Below are 24,749 nucleotides of genomic sequence, written 5' to 3'. Positions count from 1 at the left end.
CAATGCAAATAATTAAAACCGGTTTAATTTAACTTAAACTTTCAAATGCTGTCAGCAGAATTGCTATTTTTATTTTTTAATCAAACGTTATTCGCGTTCAAAAATTGCAATTTCTCGATTTTTTGAAAGTTCCACCGCGTTTATCTCGAAAACTATGTATCCTACGAAAAAACTTGTAAGAACATTGTTTGCTTAGAATTACCCAAGAAATACAAAAAAAAATGTTTTATTTTGCGAAAAATCGATGTTATGTAATTCCTCAAGTTCTTTGTTTATAACAATCTTATCGACATCCGGATCAACTGTTACCCAAAAAATTCGTGTTCTACGGGTCAAAATACATAAAAAACTTGGGTAAGTGCATCTAAATAAAGGAGCCCGTAGCACCCCCTCCTGGCCACAGCACTAATTTGTTTATAAGCCAAAAAATTGTTTATAATTTTAAAACATTGCCGAGGCTGCTTAAATAATCCGATTTCAATTTTTTAAAGTGCATTAGATAGGTGGAGTACTTCTTTATATGTGAAAAAATTGACAAATCTTTGTATGTTCTAGTTTTTGTTGTGCAAGATTTTAAAAAAAGTTTAGATTTCAAAATTATTATGCAAAATCTAGTAAGTTAATTTTAATGAAATTTGGTGTACGGTTTTAGCACATTACAAAAATTTTCTAAGCGAATTAGGAAGTTCCAAGTGTAACCTAAGTGATCGAAAATCATTGAATAAGACAGGCTTGTTTTGCCCCCTTATTTTATATTTATTGCTATTTTGAAGTAAGGGTGATAAATTAAGACATTTTTAACCAATCGCATCTGATAGAAAATTTAATTATCTTTGTTTTATTCTTATACGACTTTGTTTTAAAATGAACAGTTTTTAAGTTATAAGCAAAAAAAGTAGAAAAAAAAACGAAATTTTTAAATATTTTATTTTTTTATTAATGTTCCGGGCATATTTGATAAGGAGCATAAATCAATTATTATTAACGAAGTTATCACCTAACTTTATCCGCAAAAATCTGAATGCCACCTCTCACATCCACCTAAAAACAGATCCTTACTAGTCTAATTTGTTAATTAAGAATGTACCAAAGTGCAAACGTCGGGATTATAAATGATTATTTAAAATGGAGATTTGTGTAAAAACTTACAAATTGTGTAGCTCATATTTGGAGAAGAGGAAGCATAATGAATAAAATAGAAGATACGATTTTAACTATCCGGCGCAGTCCACTTAACTAAATTTTTGATTGAAAATAATTTACAAGACGATTTTTCTGAAATAATTTGAATTCTCCAATTATGTACTTGTTACGATGCCAGTGACAACTGCAGAAACAGAACGATGTCTCTCTGCATTGAAACGTATCAAAACCTTCCTTAGAATAGATATGGGCCAGAATCGATTAACTGCACTCGCAATGTTTTCAATTTAAAAAAATGATTCAAGAAATTCCAAATTTTACTGAGTTTGTTTGTGAACAATTTTTCTAAAAAATAACAGGCGACTGACTTTCGTTACAACTTGCTTGTAACATTTAAACACTAAATTATAATTTTATGTCAATAAAATACATTATTTATTGTAATTTTTAATAAGGTCCTCTGATTTTTATAATTTGAAGACACTCAAAAAATTTTACCTACGGAAATGGGGTCTCAAGGTCTTTTTATATGTTAACATTATGTGTGCACCCCCAATATTTTGTACCAGGCGCCGCCACTGTCAGTTTCCAATGGTCCTAAGTGGGGTATAGAGTTTTTGATAAAATTTTGATAACTTTCCCAATCTGCATTATTGATTTTCCACTTTTCTGAAAAGGATATTTCAGTATTTTTGTCTGATGCGTAGTTTGTTAATAATATAGGCCAGTGATCGCTATCATAAGTATGATGTAGTACTTCCCAGTTTAAATTTGGAGCTAGCGAGCTTTCGCATATAGAGAGATCGATAGCGGAATGCTTACCAGTAATTGAGTTAAAGCGAGTTTTTTCCCCTGAGTTAAGCAAGACAAAGTCGGTTAAGCTTAAAAATCTTTCTATAGTATCACCTCTTTTATCTGTAGATAGACATCCCCATGTTGTACTATGTGCATTAAAGTCTCCTACTATTATTCTGGGTTTTGGAATTTGTTCAATTAACATTTCGAGTTGTTTGGCAGTGATTTTGGTATCTGATGGAATATATACATTGCATATAGAATATTGTGTTGAAGATTTTATTTTAACTGCTACAACCTCTAATTCTGATTGTATAGGGATTTCCTCTGATTCCAAATGTGAATTAACATAAATGGATACGCCGCCACTAATCTTTACCAGTATTTGTTCTAATTTTATGGTAGGCCTCATATTGTTTTAATGAGTATTTTTTGTTTGTTGTGAAATTTGTCTCTTGTAAGCAGATAACTTGTGGATGTGTTTCTTTAATTAAACGCTGTAGCATTTCTATATGTGTGAATACGGATTGAATGTTCCACTGAATAATAGCCATTTTGTTAAATTTTGTTTTTTTTTATTTATCGTTGGAAGAAGTATTTTCCTCTGATGCGTCAGTATCTTCAGAGGTGTCATCCTGAATACTAAAATCTTGGCTTATTTTACTAAGTAGTTTTTTCTTGATTCTTTAATTCTAGATTTAATTGTTCTTTCGTTCAACATGGGATATATTTCAGTTAGCATATGTCCCAACCCGTGTATATCCTGTGTGTATTCTAGGGCCACTTCTGCTGGGGTGGAAGAACCGTGAACGTCTTCTAAGAATGCTAGTAATTGGGTGTAATTTAGTACATATAGTGGTGATGCATCCTGAATAAATTGTTTGACTGGTTGTAATAATGATTCAATATTAGCAGTTTCTGAAGTGGATTTGTCTAATTTCGTCATTTTCTTCTTCTTTTTAATTTGCACTGGTTTTGGTTTCGTGAATTCTGTTGGTATAATTTCTGTAGGAGTGGAGCAAGTTGGGCATGACACTTCCGAGTGAGATCGTTTATTTTTATTATCGGTATCAGTGCTGACTTGAGCCTCCATTTCTTCTCGAGATTCGTCATTACCTTGTGTAATTTGATTTTGTTCGGGGCTAGTAGATGGTATTTGTGGAAGAAAATTTTCCTCCATTTGGGGCTTTTGAGTATTTTGTGGATAAGAGGGATTTGAGGCACAGTCCGAGGAAACGTGACCAGTTTGGTGGCATTTGTAACAAGTGAGTTTATCGGAAAGAAAAATTTTAATTTCACCATGTTGACTTAGAAAACCGTCTACGACTTGTATGCTGGAAAGGTAGATGCATATTCTTCCGTTTGACATTTTGGATGAGAACAGTACATTTTTGGGATGGACTACAGTCCCTACTGCAATCGTGTACTCTTCTGTTCTTATTCCGTCTACTGCCGGTAAAATTATGGCCTGATTTTTTGTTGGGAATTTTGTTAATGGTTGTTGTTTAGTTATGGTAGAATAAGTAATTTTATGCTGATCGGGAATATTTGATGGACCCCTGTAGTCAGAAGTACCACCTTCCATTTTGTCAAATTTGATCTATCTTTTTTTAAATTTAAATCGAACTTTCATTTCAATAATTTTAATTTGGGTAGGTCCGACTCTGTTTATTGAAAAGTAAATAGTCAGTAAACAGTTGAAACTAGTTTTTAAATAATTAATAAATACGAAATATAAATAATGTTCTTCGTATTTATATAAAAACAATGCTTGTAATCAAACTACTGCAAATTTGTAAACTTTACAGCTATTAACAGATCACTGTACACTGCTTCTAAATATTTTGGTTTATTATTTAAAATTACAATGTTTCTTCTCAAAACTATAAAAGTTGTGGAGCTCAAAGTATTTCGACTTTTCTACCTGAAATTTCAGGACCGGATTACCGGAAAAACGATTTATCCTGATACCATAGGTAAATTATAGAAACGGTCTAATATCTCACGAAACATACTTCCAAATGAGAAACCAAAAAACAGATTTTTAATATTTTTCGAAAACCTATCGAATAACACCAAACATTACCCTCCAACCCACCCCCTGGAGGTGGGGTGGGTGGTAACTTTATAATCTTAAATAGCAACCCCTACTTTTTATTATAGATTCGGATTCGCCATAAAAAATTAAGCAACATTTATTCGAAACATTTTTTAAAATTTCTGATAGATGGCGCTAATAAATCGTATTTTTCCAATCAAAGCGCCATCTATTAACAATTCTAAAAATGTTTCGAATAAATGTTGCTTAATTTTTCGTGGCGGATCCGAATCTGTAATAAAAAGTGGAAGTTGCTATTTAAGATTTTAAAGTTACCCCCACCCCACCTCCAGGGGGTGTAGTGGGGGTTGGTGTTTGGTGTAATTAAATAGATTTTTGAAAATTATTGAAAACGTATTTTTCAGTTTTTCGATCCGATGTTTAGTTCGCGAAATACTCGACCGTTCCACTATTTTTGGGACACTGTATGTATATATACTATATGCCAAAATATAATTTAAAAATGAAAATCAACATTTTTCAGGATTTCTCATTCCCGACCAAACGAACTTATTCCAGCCTAAACGTCCTCACTTTATATCTTATTGTAGGTAAACCTCCTAGTTACTGGATCTCTGGATTTTTCTTCACACAAGCCTTTCTAACTGGCGTTAAGCAAAATTTTGCTAGAAAATACACCATCGCCATTGACAAACTAACCTTTGATTTTGAAGTACTTAATGCGACTTCGATGAAAACAGCACCAAACGATGGTGCATATATTTATGGACTGTTCACAGATGGCGCCAGATGGGATCGACAGAAAAATATATTAGCTGAGTTGTTGCCAAAAATATTGTACGATAATATGCCGGTTATCTGGATTATTCCGCTTCTCGCCGAAAAATATTTACCAGGTAGGTAAATACTTAGGCTTTTGATTTTTTAACGTTATTACAAATTATTACAAAAATATATTAAATCTATTAAAAAATAGGAACATTTTAAAATATTGTCTATTTAGTTATTAATTTCATCAATGCCTTAAGGAATTAGGACAAATTCTTCTTTTTTTGACATCATAACCCTAGATGGGTCTTTACCTCTCTGGTTATGTCTTTCCATTTAGACCTCCTTTTTGCCCTTCTCCTCCATTATCTTATATTCATAGTTATGAGGTCGTCTTCCACGCTATCCAACTATCTCGTTCTGAGTGTTTTTTCTTTCATATTCCTATTGAATTACATTGTAAAGCCGGCCTCAAACGACTCGTGTACTTCGCAAGTACAGAATTATTCGCCTACTTGGAAAGTATACGAGTATGCGATTGCAATGACAAACAGGGTACTCACACGACGTGTACAATTTACAAGTACGCGAGCGTAAACATTTGGCTTAACGACCTTGACAAATGAATCAGTGGTGTGATTACTAATAAATAGACCAGGACATTTAGGAAAAAATAAATCGATATTTTAATACAGCACGTAGAAAGTTACAACTTTTTTCATTGTGTTCAGGATGACACCAGTAAAAAAGTCAATATTAGAAAAATGGCTAGAAATGCATAGTTGCATTTTAAAGTGCATGATATGCATCCAAAAGTGCATAAACGTGTCAAAATAAGTGTATTAGGGCCAGATTTTGTTACTCGGGGGTTTTTGGGTCGCTGAGGACGAATACGCCATCAGAACTGACCATCGGGGCACCTGGTGTCCAGGTTCAGTGCTAAGGCACGTCATCTAGAATTTAGAGGGTTTTCGGCACTAAATTTATGCAAACAGATTACTCGGGAGTTTTTGGGGTAGCTGAGCAAAAATACGCCATCAAAACCGACCCCCTGTTGCACCTGATCCCCAAAAACCCTCCAAACTCCTGAAAATAACATGCCTTAGCATTTTGTACTAGGTAGTCGGGGGGTCAGTACTGATGACGTATTCGTATTCAGCGACCCCAAAAACCGCCTACTTAATCTATTTGCATACATTCAGTGCCAAAAACCTTAAAAACCCCAGAGGATGACTTGCCTGACAAGTGACCACGGGCACAAGGTGCTACGGAAGTCGGTTCTGATGGAGTATTCGTGTTCAGCAGCACCCAAATCCCGGTATAATCCGTTTTCATTAATTTAGTACCAAAATCCCTCGAGTTTACCAGATGATGACATGCTACAGCAGTGACACTGGGCACCAGGGGCTACGGGGGTCGGTTCTGATGGCATAATCGTATTCAGCGACCCCACAAACCTCCAAGTAAACTGATTGCATCAATTTAGGGCAATTAGACCGCGAACCACCAGATGACGTGCCCTAGCAGTGACCCTGGGCACCAGGTGGTCCGGGGGTAGGTTCTGATAGCGTAGTCATGTTCAGTGACGTCAAAAACCCCGCGAGTAACAAATCTTGGCCCTTAATATGGTTATTTTGACATGTTTATGCACTTTTTAATGCATGTTGAGAACTTTAAAAAGCAATTATTAATAAGGCATTTCCACCCATTTTTCTATTGTAGACTTTTTTCCTGACATCACCCTGAACACAATGCAAAACTTAGACAAATCTCACAATATCGTAACCTTCGTTTAATTCATTAATTTCGTATATTCTCCTGATTCTCAACCGATCTCGTATTTCTCTTGCACTGGGACGTATGCAAGATCAATTTCCTTGAACCTAGTCGTTGATAGCTTCTACTAATTACAGTTACATCATCTCCATAAGCAGTAATTTATACTGTTTTACTTATGAAATTTTTTTGGTGGAAATAACCACGTAAGTGGCTAGAAAACCTAATTCTAAGCAAAAACAGTTCTACAATTTTTTTAAACTCAATATTTCTTGAGTTATTCCTAATTGAAAATTGTCAGTTTTCATTGAAAAATGTCGGACGGTTTTTTGCGAATACCTTCAAAACTATGCATCTAACTAAAATAACTATACATGTGTATTGTGTATGTATATATAGATTATGTAGCAAGGGCGAATATAAGGGGGGGCCGAGGGGGCCCGGGCCCCTCCCGAAATAAAAATAAATAAATGAAAAATGGTTGATGAAGTTAAAAAATACAAGTTAACACAAAATATTGAAGTGGATGGAGATTGATTGATTTTATGGAGATTGATATATACTGTTTGTTGTGCATGCGGCTGTTCGGAAGGATTTATCCAAGGAGCATAACTGGTTTATAGAGCCTACACTACTATTTTATAGTGGAGATTATCATTGTCAAATGAATTCCAAAATTTTTGAAAAATATGTAATAGAAAAATTGTTAAGACATTAAACAAGAAAAAGGGGAAAAAGCTCGGACTCGGAAGTAGGTGCTAATTATGGTAACCCCTCACTTACGTCCGTGCATTATTCTCCCCTTCCTTTTTTGGGATCTCCCTAAACGGCAACTTTGCTCAGAGTCGTTCTTAACGGAGCCAGTACATTTTACTTACTACCGCTTTAATTTTAGCGATATGGCAACGCTGTGCGGAACGTTCTCGGCGCATGCTGTGTTGATTGTTTTCAGAGAAGCGTCAGTTACAAACTGCAATTAAGTGGTGTTGAGTTTGCTTTATTTGTTATTCGTTTGTTGTTATCCGTTGTTATATAGTTCAGCTCATTTCGTTATGAAGAGACAAGCTTCAATTGAAACCTTTTTTACGAAAAGGCTAAACGTAAGTGAACCTAGTGAAGTTAACTGTGCCGTTAGCAATGATGCTGCGTCTTCTGTTGTTGCTACTACGAGCACCGATCCATTTCCAGTAGCAGAGGACCGTAACCAGTTAGGCTTATTACAAGTAAGAGCAAACAAATATGATATTGGACACTATTGTCAAATCAACTCTACTCAAAGCTTAACAAATGAAGAAAAAAATTCACTGTTAGAAAATGTTTGGAAACCTCCGATTGGATATAAATTTCCTACTATTTCTAGTTCAAACCATGCTAGATCTTTTCAAATGAAATGGCTAGAAGAATTTAAGTGGTTAGCATATTCCGAGGAAAAATCTGGGTCATTTTGTAAATACTGCGTAATATTTTCTCACTCCGAAACTGTAGGAAAAGGAGACCACCAAATGTCAGGGGCATTGGTAAATAAGGCTTTCACTAATTTGAAAAAGGCAAAAGAAGTATTTGGTAAACACGAAAAATGTACATATCACAAACGATCAATTTTGGTAGCTCAAAATACAAAATCTGTTGTAACTAAAAAATCGGAGAGTGTTATCAATCAACTAAATGCTCAAAGAATAATAGATATTAAAGAAAACAGGAAAAAGCTTATTCCTATAATAGAAAGTATAAGATTTTGCGGGAGGCAACAAATAGCACTAAGAGGCCACCGTGACAGTGGACGAATAGGCTTAGAAGAGCCAGAAAAAAATGATGGAAATTTCCGATCTTTGCTCAGATACAGGGCTAACAGTGGAGACAATGATCTAAAACTTCAATTATTGAGCAGTGGTGGTAAGAGTATGTACACAAGTTCTTTTATTCAAAATGAACTGATTAGCACGTTTGGTCATTTGATTCAAAGTCAGATTGTCACAAATGTCAGAAAATCTATTTTTTACTCTGTTTTGGCAGACGAAACAACTGACATTAGTCAAGTTGAACAGTTTTCTCTTTGTGTACGGTATGTCGACGACTCATCATATAAAATCAGAGAAGATTTCCTGACTTTTGTTCCAGTGTATGACGTTACTGGGGCAGCATTAGCTAACACAGTTTTGGATACCTTGTCAAGCTTAGGGCTTGACCTGAACAAATTCAGAGGCCAAGGGTACGATGGTGCTTCCACGATGAGAGGGCCCTTCAGAGGGGTGCAAGCGTGCATCAAACAGAAACTGCCTCTAGCGTTGTACACACACTGTTCTTCACATACCCTAAACTTATGTTTATCAGATGCAAGTAACATACCTTGTATAAAAAATTGCATGGGCGTTATTAAAGAAGTCTGCGCATTCTTCCATAAGTCAGCCAAAAGAACTGAAGTATTAAAATTAACCATTACTGAATGTTGTCCTGAACAAAAGAAAAAGAAACTTATTTCTTTATGTGAAACAAGATGGGTGGAGAGGTATGACTCGGTGCTTTTATTTAAGGAACTATTGGAACCCGTCAGTCTTTCCCTTTTGAAAATTGAAGAAGAATCAAGTGACTCAGCGCCTAAGGCACACGCTCTAGGTAGTTCTATCACTCAATTTCAATTTCTTGTAAATACTTTTGTTTTGAGCCATATGCTGTCTAAAACACATAACTTATCTGAGAATCTTCAAAAAAAGAACTTAGATCTCACACAGGCTGTGAAAAATGTTTCGAATGTCTTAGATCTGCTTTCAAAAGAAAGGGAAAATGCCGATAACAACTTTAAAGTCCTGTATAGTCAAATACAGGAGCGGGCTGACAAACTTAAGATTAAAGAGGAGGTTCCTAGAATTTGCCGCCTTCAAACAGCCCGCAACAACGTTCCATACAGTACCCAAGAAGAGTACTATCGCCGAGCTGTTTATTTACCTTACCTAGACGATTTTTGCAATTCGCTGAAGGAACGCTTTGAGTCTCACAAGGAAACAGTTGCATCCTTACAAAACATCCTTCCAGAATTTTGTATCAAAACTGATTTCTGTGCATTGGAACCTGCTTTCAATTCCTATGAAGAGGATTTGTCCCATAAAGAGGTTGTGGAAAGCGAGTTCATGCTGTGGAAAGAAAGGTGGAGCCAAGAGAAGTATGAAAATCTTCCCAAGTCAGCCGTAAGCTCTCTTGAAAAATGTGACCAAGATTTCTTCCCAAACATTTATGTTCTATTAAAACTGCTAGCAGTTCTGCCTGTTTCTGTGGCAACCGTGGAAAGATCGTTCTCAAGTTTAAGAAGGCTAAAAACATACTTGAGAAATAGCACTTCGGAAAATAGGCTTAATGGGCTAGCGTTGCTTTCAATCCACAGAGACTTTGCAATAAGCAATGAAGAAGTTCTTGACAAGTTTGCGAGTGTACCAAGAAACCTTGATTTTGTGTTGTAAACTTAAAATATAAAAGTTGTAATAAAGTTGTAAACTTAAAATATTAAATTAAAATAAAAATATACCAATTCTTTAAATTTTTTTTTGTGGGAGTATACCCGAACCCCCCTCTGCTTATTCCATACCCCCCCCCCCCGGATTCCCGGTTATTGGGCCCCCCCCAAAATATTTTCCTATATCCGCCACTGTTATGTAGAACTATTTAAATGTAAAATAAATGTAATACCTATTTTTTGGTGGGGAAAAAGGATTGATTTAGTGACCGTCTTCGTTTCGGCGAAATAAATTTTGTATCTATATATATAAATAATGTAGAAGGCCTAAAACGCGTATATAATATAATATGTATAACATCTATTTTTGGATGAGGAAAAAGAATCGATTTCACGACCGTCATCGTTTCCACGAAATAAATTTTTAAAAAACATATTTGTGTATAAAACATATTTATAGCTAATAAAAAACAAAGCATTGCGGCAGATTCGTGCAAATATTATAAGAATTGTGCATTTAACGATAGAAGCATATAATTTGGACCACATATACTACACATATAAAAGTTCAACTTTAGATGGGAGGTCATCTCAGATTTTGCCTTTTACAAAAATGGCGGGGATTCAAAATGGCGACTATACATATGTGACTAATAGCACGATAACTTTTGAAAGAGACTTCAGATTTCAACCAAATTTGGTATGTAGGTTCTTTTTTTGATGTAAAAGATCGAGGTCTCGAACCGGAAGAATAGGTTTACCAGAAGTTGTGTTTTTCCTGGTTTTTATGTATAAATATGTTTTTTTTTTCAATTCTTTCACCCTGTATATATTAATTTTTCAAAAAGTTAATACCGCCATTGAAAAGAGCGTATCAATATTTTTTAGGAAAATTTTTTAGCTTTTTAGTTATGTTAATTACCATTTGGTGTGGAGGTGGCAACGTTGCGCTAAGTGTGTGAATATTAATTGTATTTTGCTCCTGCATTAAACCCGTTTTTTCGCGAAATGCAGAGTAAAACAATTACAGCAAACGCATAACGTGTGAAGTTAAGTGAGTAATCTTCGCGCAGAACGAAAAATAATACTAAATAATACTAAATATTGAAATTGTGCTCCAAATTGGCAAAAATCAAAGGTAAGCCTAATACATAAACAAATAAAACGGCATCGATATTACGATATTCGAAGTGGACTCTTGTTCGATTGGAACGCGGTGTTGCCAAGTCGACAGGGAAGTCCTGTAACTAGGGAGGAGCGAAATAGTATATACTGCTCAATATAATTTTATCAAAGAAAAAAAGTAAGACCTTACATTGAGAAAGGTTATGTTTCCGAGGAGATAGTCCGAACGAGACCTTTAACGCAATAAAACGAACCAGTTGTAAGAGCAGAGAAGATAAAAAATACGAAGAGCTATTTCGAATAGAAAGTGACAGTACCACGACAGACGAAAACGACAAGAAGAGAAAAGAGGAAGAATTGGAACGGGCTTTTAACAAAAGTCGAAAAATAAGCAGATCTCCCTCCTACAGAAAGGAGAAAATGGAAGATAATGTACAAAAAATTATGGAAATGATGGCAGGAGTAAGTTTAAAAATTGAGGAACAATCAAGAGAACTTAGCGAGATGCGTAGAGAGCAGAAAGAATATAGAGATGAAATAAGAGAGCTACGCCAGGAGAATACAACATTAAGAGCAGAAAACACGAAACTAAAACAGGCAGTTTATCAAATAGAAGAACGGCTTGAAAGTTTAGAAAATCAAAACAGGCGGAAAAATATAATTATACAGGGTTTGAACATAGATACAAATGGCCCAGATATCCTAAAACATGCAATGAAAAATTTTATGCAGACAGAATTAGAAGTAGATGTACAAATAGAGAAGGCTCTGAAGTTAGGAGAAAAAGTTTGTTTGGTTGAGCTTGAAAAGGAAGAAGATAAAAGAAAAATCATGCGAAACAAAATCAAATTGAGAAATCGAGAAGAAGGTCCAGTTTATATCAACGATGACCTATCAAAGAACGACAGAATTGTACAGAAACGTGTCAGACAAAAAGCGTAAGAACTAAGAAAGGAAGGGAGAAAAGTGAAAGTAGGGTATAAGAAAATATATGCCGATCATGAAATATGGCGCTGAGATGGAATGAACCAAAGGTTGGTGGTAGAGACCAAAGCAAAAAACTAAGCAATAGCAATGAAATGAAACAAATTACGACGAAAAATGCAAAGAAGAGAATTACGAACTATGGAAATAAAACAAATCAAGACAGCAATAAAAAAGAAAAGCCGAAAAATGACAAGATACAGTTTGCAACAGAGATAAATAAGACGGAAACGACGCAGGCAATGGACAAGGAAATAAGTAAAGATAACAAAAAGAAAAATTAAGTCAACTTGGGTACATGGAATGTAAGAGGCACATACGAAACAGGAAACTCAAAAAATTAATTAGAGAAATTAGAAGATATAATGTAGAAATAATAGCTTTACAAGAGACAAAACAATCGGAGACAGAAATAGTAGAAATAGAAGACGTGGTATTTTTTAAAAGCGGGGGAGAAACCAGAAGGTTAGGAACAGGTTTTATAATACAGCGAAAATGGAAGGAAAGAGTAATGGCATTCCAACCAATATCAGATAGATTATGCACAATAAGATTAAAAGGGGACAAACGAAACATAAGTATAATAAATGTACACGCACCGATTGAAGATGCCACAGAAGAAGAAAAAGATGAATTCTACGAGCAATTGGAAAGAGAATATGATAAATTACCAGGGTTTGACATCAAAATAATAATGAGAGACTGCAACGCCAAAGTCGGAAGAGAGAATATATACGAACACATAATAGGGAAATATAGTAAGCATGAGGTGTCGAACGATAATGGCCAAAGAATAATAGGCTTTGCAACAGAAAGGCAAATGGTGATAAGAAGCACACAATTACGCCGAAAAGATATATATAAAGGAACGTGGATTTCCCCTGATAAGAAGACAGTAAATCAGATAGACCATATTTTAATAGAGAAGAAGCATGCAAACAATGTAATGAATGTAAAGAGCATGAGAGGAGCGGACTGTAACTCTGACCACTACTTGGTGAGAGCAGAATACAAAATCGAGCATAACATAAAGCGAAACAATAAAACAACGGAAAAAATTGGAAAACAATTCAACATAGGACTACTAAAAGATAACAACACACAGAAGAAGTATGAACAGGGAATAACCAACAGGGACGACTAATCGGGGAACAAGAAACGTCAAGCCCAGACAAACAATGGCAAAATATCAAAGAAGCAATCTTGAACACAAGTAAAGCAATCCTAGCGAAAACCAAAAGAAAACACAAAACAAAAGATTGGTATGATGAAGAATGTCAAGAAGTAGCAGAAGCAATAAGAGAAGTAAGACTCAAAAATCTCACAAATGACGAAGAAAGCACTAGAGAAGAATACAGAGAATTGAGAAAAATCATGAAAAGAAAATGTAGAAGCAAAAAGAGAAAATACAACGAGAACAAACTGAAAGAAATAGAAGAAAAATTTCAAAAAAAAATAAGATCATTCTACCAGGAAGCAAAAAAATGGAAAGAGGATATCAAAAAAACAACCCATATATGAGAGATGATAAAGGGATGTTACTAAATGAGCCGGAAAAAATAATGGAAAACTGGCAAAACTATTTCACAGAACTGCTAAATAAGAGCGAAGTACAAAAGGAAACAAGCCATGAAATTGAAGATGATCAGATAGCAATAGAAATACCCACAGAACAAGAAATAAAGAACGAAATAAAGAGCTTGAAAAATATCAAAAGCCCAGGAATAACAGAAATATCGGCCGAAATGATAAAATCAGGAGGGAAAAGACTACAGAAAGAGATATATGACCTGATAAAAAGAATATGGGAAGTAGAAAAAATGCCAGAAGAGTGGACCATAGCAAGAATATGCCCTATACATAAAAAAGGTGATAGAATGCTATGCGAAAACTACAGAGGCATCGCACTATTAGAAACAGTTTACAAAATCTTGGCAAAAAGTATAAGAAAAAGGCTAAGTCATTATTCGGAAAAAATACTGGGGGAATACCAGGCAGGTTTTAGAAACAACAGATCAACGACTGACCAAATATTTGCCTTAAAAAAATACAGACTACCTGTTACGAACATAAAACAGTACTATGTGCTTTGTTCATAGACTTTAAGCAGGCTTACGACACAGTAAATAGACAGCAGATGTACGAACTGATGAAAGAACTGGGGATACCAAGTAAAATTGTTAGGATGATAAAGATGACGATGGAAAACACAACAAACGAAATAGCTTGGAAAGGGTATACATTCAAAAAGTTTGAAACCAAGGAAGGACTACGACAAGGAGACCCACTATCAACAATGGCATTCAATCTAACATTGGAAGGAATAATCAGGAAAAGCAGAATAAACATGCAAGAAACGATATTTAAAAAACACCACAATAGCATTTGCAGATGATCTGACGCTATTAGCAACAAGCAAAAAAGAACTACAAAAGTTAACGAAAAACATAACAATAACGGAAGCCAAAAAATTCGGACTTAAAATAAATGAAGAAAAGACAAAGTATATGATAATGGGAGAGATCCAAAAAGAAAAAGAGAATAACATCATAGTACAAATAGATGGAGAAAAAACATACTCGTTCAAAAGAGACAAAGAAATTATTTACCTGGGAGCCAAAATAGATGAAAATGGTCATGAAAAAGGGGAGATAAAGGCAAGAATAGCTAAAGGAATAAAAAAATATGGAGCATTACGCACATTATTGAAATCCAAATACGCATCAAGAAAAACAAAAATAAGAATTTATAAGACTGTTATCAGACCTACAGTAACATACGCAAGTGAAACATGGGTGCTCAAAAAGTCAGAAACAGACCTATTAGAAAGATGGGAGAGAAAAATGCAAAGAGCAATATATGGAGGTGTGAAAATAGAAGGTCAGTGGAGAAGAAGAACCAATAAAGAATTGGAAGAACTATATCAAGAGCCAACGATTACGACGACGATCAAAGCACAGAGAATACGATACTTGGGCACATAGAGAGAATGGGAAGTAAACGAATGCCAAAAATGGTACTCTCACGAAGACCAATACAAAAGAGGAGGAAAGGCAGGCCAAGGAAAAGACGGAAGGACAGTGTATATGAAGACTTGAAGAAAAGTAACATTGAGAGATGGAAAGAACTAGCATTGGACAGAAGGAGATGGAGAGAGGTGGTGAAGGAGTGTATAAAAAGACTGAAGTGTATTTAAATAAAATTTACAAGTTTTATAAGTTATGTAAGTTATACTAAGTTATTTATTATATTATTTATGTAATCACAAATGTAAACATTTTAGCCCTAGGCCTACAAGGCCTGTTGCGCTTAATAAATAAATAATATAATATAGTCCTGTCGCCAGGGGGGGTACAACGGCCTTCTTAATTCAGATGGACTTACCCAAGTTTTTTTTATGTATTTTGGCCCGTAGAATACGAATTTTTTGGGTAACAGTTGATCCGGATGTCGATAAGATTGTTATAAACAAAGAAGTTGAGGAATTACATGACAGCGATTTCTCGCAAAACGAAACATTTTTTTGTATTTTTTGGGTCATTCTAACCAAAAAATGTTCCTACAAGTTTTTTCGTAGGATGCATAGTTTTCGAGATAAACGCGGCTGAACTTTCAAAAAATCGAAAAATTACAATTTTTGAACCCGAATAACCTTTGAATAAAAAATAAAATAGCAATTCTGCTTACCAGCTTTAAAAGTTTGAGTCAAATTATATCTGTTTTGAATATTTGCATTGCTACAAATTTATTTTTTGATTGTTAAAAAAAGCTATAAACCCTTAGTGTTTCCCGTGCCTAATACATGCGTTTTAATGCATGCTACGTAGAAATAGCCCTGCTTGCACTCTTATCTCCTCTACCTACTCGTTTGATTTTAAATGAGAAATCATTGAAAACATCACTCAAGCACTAGGTGTTTATAGCTTTGTTTTAACAATAAAATAATAAATTTTTAGCAATACAAATAATTAAAACCGATATAATTTGACTTGAACTTTCAAATGCGGTAAGCAGAATTGCTATTTTATTTTTTAATCAAAAGTTATTCGGGTTCAAAAATTGCAATTTTTCGATTTTTTGAAAGTTCAACCCCGTTTATCTCGAAAACTATGCATCCTACGAAAAAAATTGTAGGAACATTTTTTGGTTAGAATGGCCCAAAAAATACAAAAAAATGTTTTGTTTTGCGAGAAATCGCTGTTATGTGATTCCTCAACTTCTTGGTTTATAACAATCTTATCGACATCCGGATCAACTGTTACCCAAAAAATTCGTGTTCTACAAGTCAAAATACATAAAAAAAACTTGGGTAAGTCCATCTGAATACAGGAGGCCGTTGTACCCCCCCTGGCGACAGGACTAATAATTACCATTTAATAAATGCAAAACGTATCTTCACATGTACCTATATGCGGCAGATTCGTGCAAATATTATAAGAATTATTGTTCATCATATTTAATTTGGACCACATATACCTACTACACATATAGAGGTTCAAATTTAGATACGAGGTCATCTCAGTTTTTGTTCCTTTTACAAAAATGGCGGGCATTCAAAATGGCGAATATACATATGGGACTAATAGCACGATAACTTTCGAACGAGATGTCAGATTTCAACCAAATTTTGTACATAGTTCCTTTTTTTGATGAATAATATCGAGGTCTTGAACCGGAAAAATCGGTTTACCAGAATTTATGTTTTTACTGTTTTTTATGTAAAAATATGTTGTGACTTTTTCAATTCTTTCAACCTGTATATACTAATTTTTCAAAAATTTAATACCGGCGTTGAAAAGAGCGTAAAAATATTTTTTAGTAAATATTTTGAACTCTTTAGTTATATTAATTACCATTTAATAAATGCATAACGTATCTTCACATGTACGTACCTATGTGCGGCAGAGTACTTATGCTTGTAAAGGCAATTTGAGAAAAGTGCAAAAAACGTTTTTTGCATTATATTTGTTAACAATCAATTAATACTGTTAGCGTTCCTTTAGAACATATATATCTCTAATAATTTTAACATATATTAAAAAAATAGTGTATATTTTTTAAAAAAATTAAGAAAAAAGAAAGCATTTAGCGAGTTTTGCACCAAAAAAATGATACAGAAATTGTTTGGAAAAATTTTTATTCACAAAGCAATTAAACAGTTACAGTATTTCTCATGATCATCTTTCAGTGCGTCACAGTTTTTCGATTTCTTTCTAACGCATTAAATTGTATGTGACAGAAAAAAAGGCACGTCGGTGATTACATTTCGTCGGTGACATTTTTATAACAGTTATTCTAGTTATTCTAGTTGTCGATAGATGGCGCCATAATAAAAAAATATTTTTCTTTAATTAGATAATAATATAACAAATATAATCTGTATAATTTATAAGACTATACAAATCAAAGAAAATACCATTTTAAAAATGCAAGAAACACTTTTGATTTGTTTTTATTCCAAATTGAAAATAAAATGTGACAACTGTCAGATTTAACTAAAATGTCATGTTAGAATAAATGTCATAATGTGTATTATCACGGACTTACCCTTTTTCCTATCATTTGCTACGCACTGAAAAATGATCATGAGAAATACTGTACTTATAATATTACATTAAATTTGTAGATTAATGTCGCAAGGTTTTAAACCACTGCAGCCCAAAGTTAAACAAACAATTCAGAACACCGCTAAATGGCGCTAAAACGCAACTGATTCAAACGGTCGAATCACACCAGTAAACACGTGAGTAAAATCCGATGCTGTGATTGGACGCCTTACATAAAGAGAGTTTTGCATCGCACGCATCAATGCATAAAGCGAGTTTTGCATCAAGTCATGATTTTTCGTGTGTTAAAAAATTAGTTTTGCTCCAAATACTTTTTGAAGTTATACTTCTTTACGCGCGCTATGAGGGTGAATTTTTATATGTTAAAAACCTACGATCCCGGCGCATGCGCATTATAACTTTGTTCTGATTGGATGTTCAAATGGCATGTCAAAAATTATCCAATATGGCAGCTGTTGATGTTGACGGTTTGGTTATGTATGGTTGTTGCATTTTAAAATTTGTGGGAAGAGAAACAACAAAGGTTAGTTAATAGTTATACTGCCTTTTTAAATAGTTTTCATATTATATTTTTGAAGTTATCCTTCAAAATGTTTTAATTTATGTATGTATCAGTCCAGAAAAGTTGTGGAAAGAATATATTAGTGTTTTTATATATATTGTTCTACAAACGTGTTAAAAATGCAATTTTTAGGACTCCATAGGAGCGTTAAAAATGCTACTTTAAGGCACTAGTGCTTAAAAAATTTTAAGGCACTGCAGTTAAAAGTGAATTGTCAAATTGTGAAACGTCAAAATATTTATATTTCATTTATTAACATTAATATTAATAATACAACTTGCGCAATTTGAAAAAGGTGGTTTAAAAGGTTTTTTATTATAATTTTGTGTCTTTTGATTTGTCTTCCTTGGGCGTAAAATAATAAAACATCTATTTTTATATTTCACTTGTCACCGTGATGTATAATTATGTATATCTGAAAGGTAAGTTGCATGCGGCTTGATGGCCTTGTTGGTAGAGCATTGGACCAGAGATCAAAAAATCGCGAGATTGCGGGTTCAAATCCCGGACGATTCATATTTTTTTCTTTTTTTTTAATATTTGGCATTGTTAAGTTTTGGTTCATTTTTGGTAATTATTGTTAATTTTTTGTATTGTAACTGTTAAGTAGGTATATTTATTTCGTTGAAATTATATTATAATAGAAGTATAACTTCTTGCTTGCGTACAAAGTACACACACATTCTTTTTTTTTTATTAATGGCTTTGACATAGCCAATTAGCCAGACTATTTGTTTTTTTATGGTAATACAATAACAATTTTAAGTTAATATCTAAGCCTACTTATTATCTAAATTTACAGGATACATTTTTCAATTATTTTGTGTGACATTTTTAAAATTTTTAATTTTATTATCTGAGCCTATTTAAAATTTAAATTTACAGGACGTTACATATTCGTAAAGACATTGTAACGTCTGCTTATTTTTTGGAAAAAGAATTTCGTTTAAATTGACAGGTAAAGGACAATTTAGATCAATTAACTTTTCATACATTACTTTAATATTTTGTCTGTACTGTCCACACTCCAATATGAGGTGCTGTAGATCTCCCATTCCACCACAGGCGCAATATGGGTTATCACTGATACCTATGCTGTGTTTGTATGCTGGGGTTAGTGCGTGATTTGACCTCATTCTGTTTATTGTTTTTAGATAAATAGCCTATTTGATTCTTGTTTAAACCATCTCTCATTGGAAATTAGTGGTTGGCAATTTCTAAAATTTATTCCCGTTGTACTTTGGTTATATACACGTTGCCAATTTTGTTTGCAATTGTTTTTACTGATATTATCTATATCGGTTACGGGTAGAAGTATGCTGTTTATGTTTCGTTTGGTTAATGCTGCAGATTTTAGCTAATTTGTCGACTTCTTCATTTTCTGATATTCCAGAATGTCCTCTAACCCAACAAATAATAACTGAACTGCCCGAGGAAGGAATATCATAATATAGACTCTTAATTTCTATCTCAATGTGGTTTAGGTTTTTTGTCGATTGGATAGAAGTGAGTTTGTCCACAATGCTTCTACAATCGGTGAAAATGATATAACTGTCCAATGTACTGTCCAATGTACTATGTCCAACTGTAAAATGATATGTGATCCAAATTATATGCTTCTACCATTAAATACACAATAATTCTTATATTATTATTGGCACGAATCTGCCGCATATAGGTACATGTACATTATTTATTAAATGGTAATTAACATAACTAAAAAGTTAAAAATATTTCCTAAAAAATATTTATACGCTCTTTTTAATGGCCGTATTAACTTTTTAAAAAATTAATACAGACAGGGTGAAAGAATTGAAAAAAAAAAAACATATTTTTACATAAAAACCAGGAAAAACACAACTTCTGGTAAACCTATTCTTCCGGTTCAAGACCTCGATTTTTTACATCAAAAAAAGAAACTATACACCAAATTTGGTTGAAATCTGAAGTCTCGTTCAAAAGTTATCGTGCTATTAGTCACATATGTATAGTCGCCATTTTGAATCCCCCCAAAAAAATTTTTGTCCCCCGCAAATTTTTGTAAAAGGCAAAATCTGAGATGGCCTCCCATCTAAATTTGAACCTTTATATCTGCATTATATGTGGTCCCAATTATATACTTCTCTCATTAAATGCACAATTGTTTCAAATATCGGCTGCACTAAAGAGATTTGTTCCTTCAAAAATCTTCTAGGATAATACAAAAAGGGATGTGGTAGGTAAAAAGAGTTTGTTTTTTTGGAGCATGCTCAAATCGGTGTATTCAACTTGAAATAACAGAGTAACGGTCGATTTTAGGTGTTAAGTGCTACCAATATCTTCTGTAGTGCTTGAAAAACTTCAATGAGTAATACTAAATGCCGATTACTTTAAAACTAAGCGAGATATGCTAAAAAAAATTATGACTAATGCATTTTAAGATAAAATGAGAAGTATATTTACCCGCTCATCCACCAGAATTTAAATGCATCGTTTTTCTTCTACAGTACCTTTTATTATAGTATTATTTCTATGTTTAAAAAGTTGTACGAGTTTCAAATGAACGATTTTTGAAAAAAATAAGATCAAATTATAGAGCGTATTTTTAAATTTTCTAAAAAATCTTCCTTTTTTTCCATGTAACTTTAAAATGATAAGAGATTCAATAGTAAAAATTAAAACAAGATGTTTATCTGAAAATACCCTACATTTTTGTATGATACTTTTTTCGTATCTCTTATCGTTTTCCAAGTACATGGCGAAAAAGAAGATTTTGAAGAAAATTTAATGATTTGATCTTATTTTTTTTTTTTTCAAAAACTAGTCATTCTAAATACGTCCAATTTTTTTAATACAGTGATGAGCGCGCTAATAACCGGCAAAATAGCTTAAAAGATGGAAAATCTATTAAATTGTGAGATAAAAAGAAATGCGACTAGTGGAGGTGGGATTTTATCGGTAGTAACTTATAATTTACATTACCATTATGGATAGTTTCCACCTTTAAACGTCAGTTAGTTAACTTCGGTCATAATTTTACGTATGACGTTCTTTCAAACCTATAAAAATAGTTTTAATAAGTTATGTATGGCTTCTTCTTCTTTTGTTTATTGGCCTCTACCTGCATGGGTATTTGGCTAGTCCATCGTCTTGGAATAAAGGAATAATCCCTTATTCATCTACAATTTAGAGTTGATATCGGACAAATACAACAAAGGTAAAAATTTTTCTCGTACAGGGATAACTGCCGACCATTACACAATCTGCTTCTACTTCTTCTTCTCGTTCTTTAGTTAATTGGCAATTTTGAATTGTCATGCGACAAATACAACAAAGGCAAAAAGCCTTTCTAACACAGGGACAACTGCCGATCATTACAAGATTTCCCTGGTGTAAGCTGGGCGAATTATCCCAAGGGATATAACCCAATAAAGGAAGAAGAAAAAGAAGATCATTACAAGATTGCGTAATGTGGCCTCGGTTAGCTGAAGTGAAGAACCCAGATGATTACAGACTGTTATTATTACAAAATATTGTATTGGTATTTTACCCAGATTTGAATTATCTAGTCGTATGTAATTTCTTACATATTGTTCAAATTATTTATTATTTTATCCATCCATTTTCAATATTTTTCTTTCCTCATAACTACGTATGACGTCAACATGACATTAACAATTTTTTTGATTTCGCATAAAGTAAAAATCAATTGAAGACAATAATGCAAAATAAAAACAGTTTAATTAGTACCTAGTAACCTTTTATTCTAAAATTAACTTAATTTCTATCATGATTTTAGACGTCTCGCATTCACTCATGTCACTACAGAACTGTCGAAGGTTGTTTCAAATCCCACATTTGTGATTTTTTGCAATAATTAAATATTAAAATTTGAAATTATTGAGTTATTAACTCTAAATTGTAGATTATTAAGGGATTTTTTCCTTTATTCTGATAGGATGAGCTGGCCAAAATATCCATGCAGGTAGAGGCTAATAAACCAAAGAAGTAGAAGACATACATAACCTGATAAAACTGAGTTTGAAGCTGCATAGGGATTACGTACACTCGATACGCATCGTATCCGCCATGTTTTCCCGTAAGGCGCTATGGGAAAACATGGCGGATACGATGCGTATCGAGTGTACGTAATTCCTGGTTTGAAGGAACATCATACGTAGAATTAGAATTATGACCGAAGTTAACTAGCTGACGTTTAAAAGTATAAAGGTGGAAACTATCCATAATGGTAATGTAAATTATAAGTTAATACCGATAGAATCCCACCTCCAGTAGTTTCATTTCTTTTTATCTCAAAACTTAATACATTTTCCATCTTTTGAGCTATTTTGCCGGTTATTAGCGCGCTCATCACTGTATAGAAACAATACTATAGTAAAAGGTATTGTAGAAGGAAAGCGATGCATTTAAATTCTGGTGGATTAAGAGATAAATATATTTCTCATTTTTTCTTAAAATACATTAGTTATCATTTTTTTCAGCATATTTATCTCGCTTATTAATCGACATAATGTAATCGACATTTGAGATAGCTCATTTTAAAGATTTTTTAAGCACTACAAAAGGTATTAGTAGCATTATACACCTAAAATCGTCCATTTCTATTTCATCGTTATTTTAAGTTGAACACACCGATTTGAGCATAAACCAAAAAAAATCTATTTTCACCTACCATATCTATTTTTGTATTATACCTAGAAGATTTATGAAGAAACAAATCTCTTGGTTTGTTCATAAGCTACAAAAATGTTTTATATACATAGGTTTTTGCGTTAGATGCATAATTTTTAAGGAATGTCCATAAAACTGTCCCAAAATGTAACTTTTTCAATCAAAATGGCAAATTTCAACCAGGAATAGCTCAAAAACTATTGAGTTTAAAAAAATATATAGGTAGAGGAGTTTTTACTTAGAATTAGTTTTCCGTGGTTATTTTGACCAAAACATTTTCCACCCCCCAAGCAGGGATGGTATTACGCAGTGAATCTAAAATTAAATCGTACTGAGCTTAACAGTTTGTTAAGTAATAATTGTTTTAAACATACCAGTACTTGTGTCTTCACTCAGTCTTGACATTATTTTAATGATATTGGCGTTATATAGCGATTATATTAAGCATAAATAGCCAATATATTTGAATATATAATGTGCAATGACCCTTTTACAACTACCATTTTTAAGATTTTTATAATTTCAGGTGGAAGGTACGTATGTCCAATCTATAAAACATCAGAACGAAAAGGACTACTATCAACGACTGGACATTCAACTAATTACGTACTGCCTGTTCTGTTAGATACAGATCTACCAGCATCACACTGGATAAAAAGAAGTGTTGCTCTATTATGTCAATTAAATTGACGTAGTTATATATTCATTTTTTACAAATAAAGTTTATGAATAGTAAAAAATTGCTACTTTTTTATTAAATTTCTTGGTTTGACCGCATCATCCTGCAAATGAGCCATCATCATCATCATTATCACTATTATCAGCATTCTCTTTGCCTTATCCCTATGCGCGGTCGACTTTCCTAATTGCGTTTCTCCACACAATTCTATCTTGGCCTCAATGTTAATTGCCTTTATCAACATGTCCTGCCTTATCGTCTTCCCCTAGGTCTTCTTTGGTCTTCCTCTGCTTCTCCTTCCAGGAATCTTCACTTCAGCTATTCTTCGTATTGGGTGATTAACGTCTCGACGTTGAACATGACCAAACCATCTTAACATATGTTCTCATTTTGGCACCAATTGGTGTCACACCTAGATTTTCCCTAATATATTAATTTCTAATTTTATCCTTTTTTATCACTCCACTCATCCATCTAAGCATTCTCATTTCCGCCGTTGTTTCTCTTTCTTTTTCACTGCCCAACATTTAGTTCCGCACATTATAGCCGGTCTTATGGCTGTTTTATAGAATATTACCTTCAGATTCATTGGAATTTTTCTGTCACACAACACACCACTCGCTTCCTTCCACTTCATCCATCCAGCCCTATTTCTACTGCATGCATCTCCATCTATTTCTCCATTACTTTTTAATACCGATCATAAGTACTTAAAAGTATTGCTTTTCACAATCATTTCGCCATCAAAAGATACCATTTTGTTTGTAGTAACTCCATTTTAAATGAAGATTACAAATACTCTGTTTTTGTCCTCCTACGTTATAAACTTTTTCCGCCAGACCTTGTCTCCTCTGTTCCAGTTTTTGTTCTGTCTCTTTCACTATTTCCTATTAACACTACATCATCAGCATACATTAAGCACCATGGAATGTAACCCTGTAGTTTCGGTGTTATCTGGTCCAAAACTAATGAGAATAAATAAGGACTATGCACAGAACCTACACCGAAAGTAAGGTAGAATTATTTTATTTTTAAATTAAATAGGCATATTCATTACAATCCATATATTCAAGAAAAAATTCAAGCAAACATATTGAAAAATAAGCTAACGGTGGCAAATTTTTAAAGGCACCTAAAAAAAACAATGAATTTTGCGGTGGACAACAGAACCATTG

The 24,749-nt window shown here is 33.5% G+C and overlaps 1 protein-coding gene across 1 annotated transcript in view; it reads left to right on the top strand.

Moving 5' to 3' along the window:
* LOC126885102 (dynein axonemal heavy chain 12) overlaps nt 1–23,635 on the top strand; it is a 660,248-nt gene extending 636,613 nt beyond the window's left edge. The window contains exons 37-38 of the mRNA XM_050651529.1: nt 4,588–4,893; nt 23,422–23,635. Coding sequence (XP_050507486.1) covers nt 4,588–4,893; nt 23,422–23,585 — 470 coding nt within the window. The 3' untranslated portion in view covers nt 23,586–23,635. The remainder of the gene's footprint in view (nt 1–4,587; nt 4,894–23,421) is intronic.
* Nucleotides 23,636–24,749: the final 1,114 nt, after the last annotated feature.

This window comes from Diabrotica virgifera, chromosome 5 (assembly GCF_917563875.1).
Source record: "Diabrotica virgifera virgifera chromosome 5, PGI_DIABVI_V3a".
In the NCBI taxonomy this organism is placed as follows: domain Eukaryota; kingdom Metazoa; phylum Arthropoda; class Insecta; order Coleoptera; family Chrysomelidae; genus Diabrotica; species Diabrotica virgifera.
Note: the sequence above shows the minus strand (reverse complement) of the source record. Positions and strands in the feature narration are given on the sequence as shown.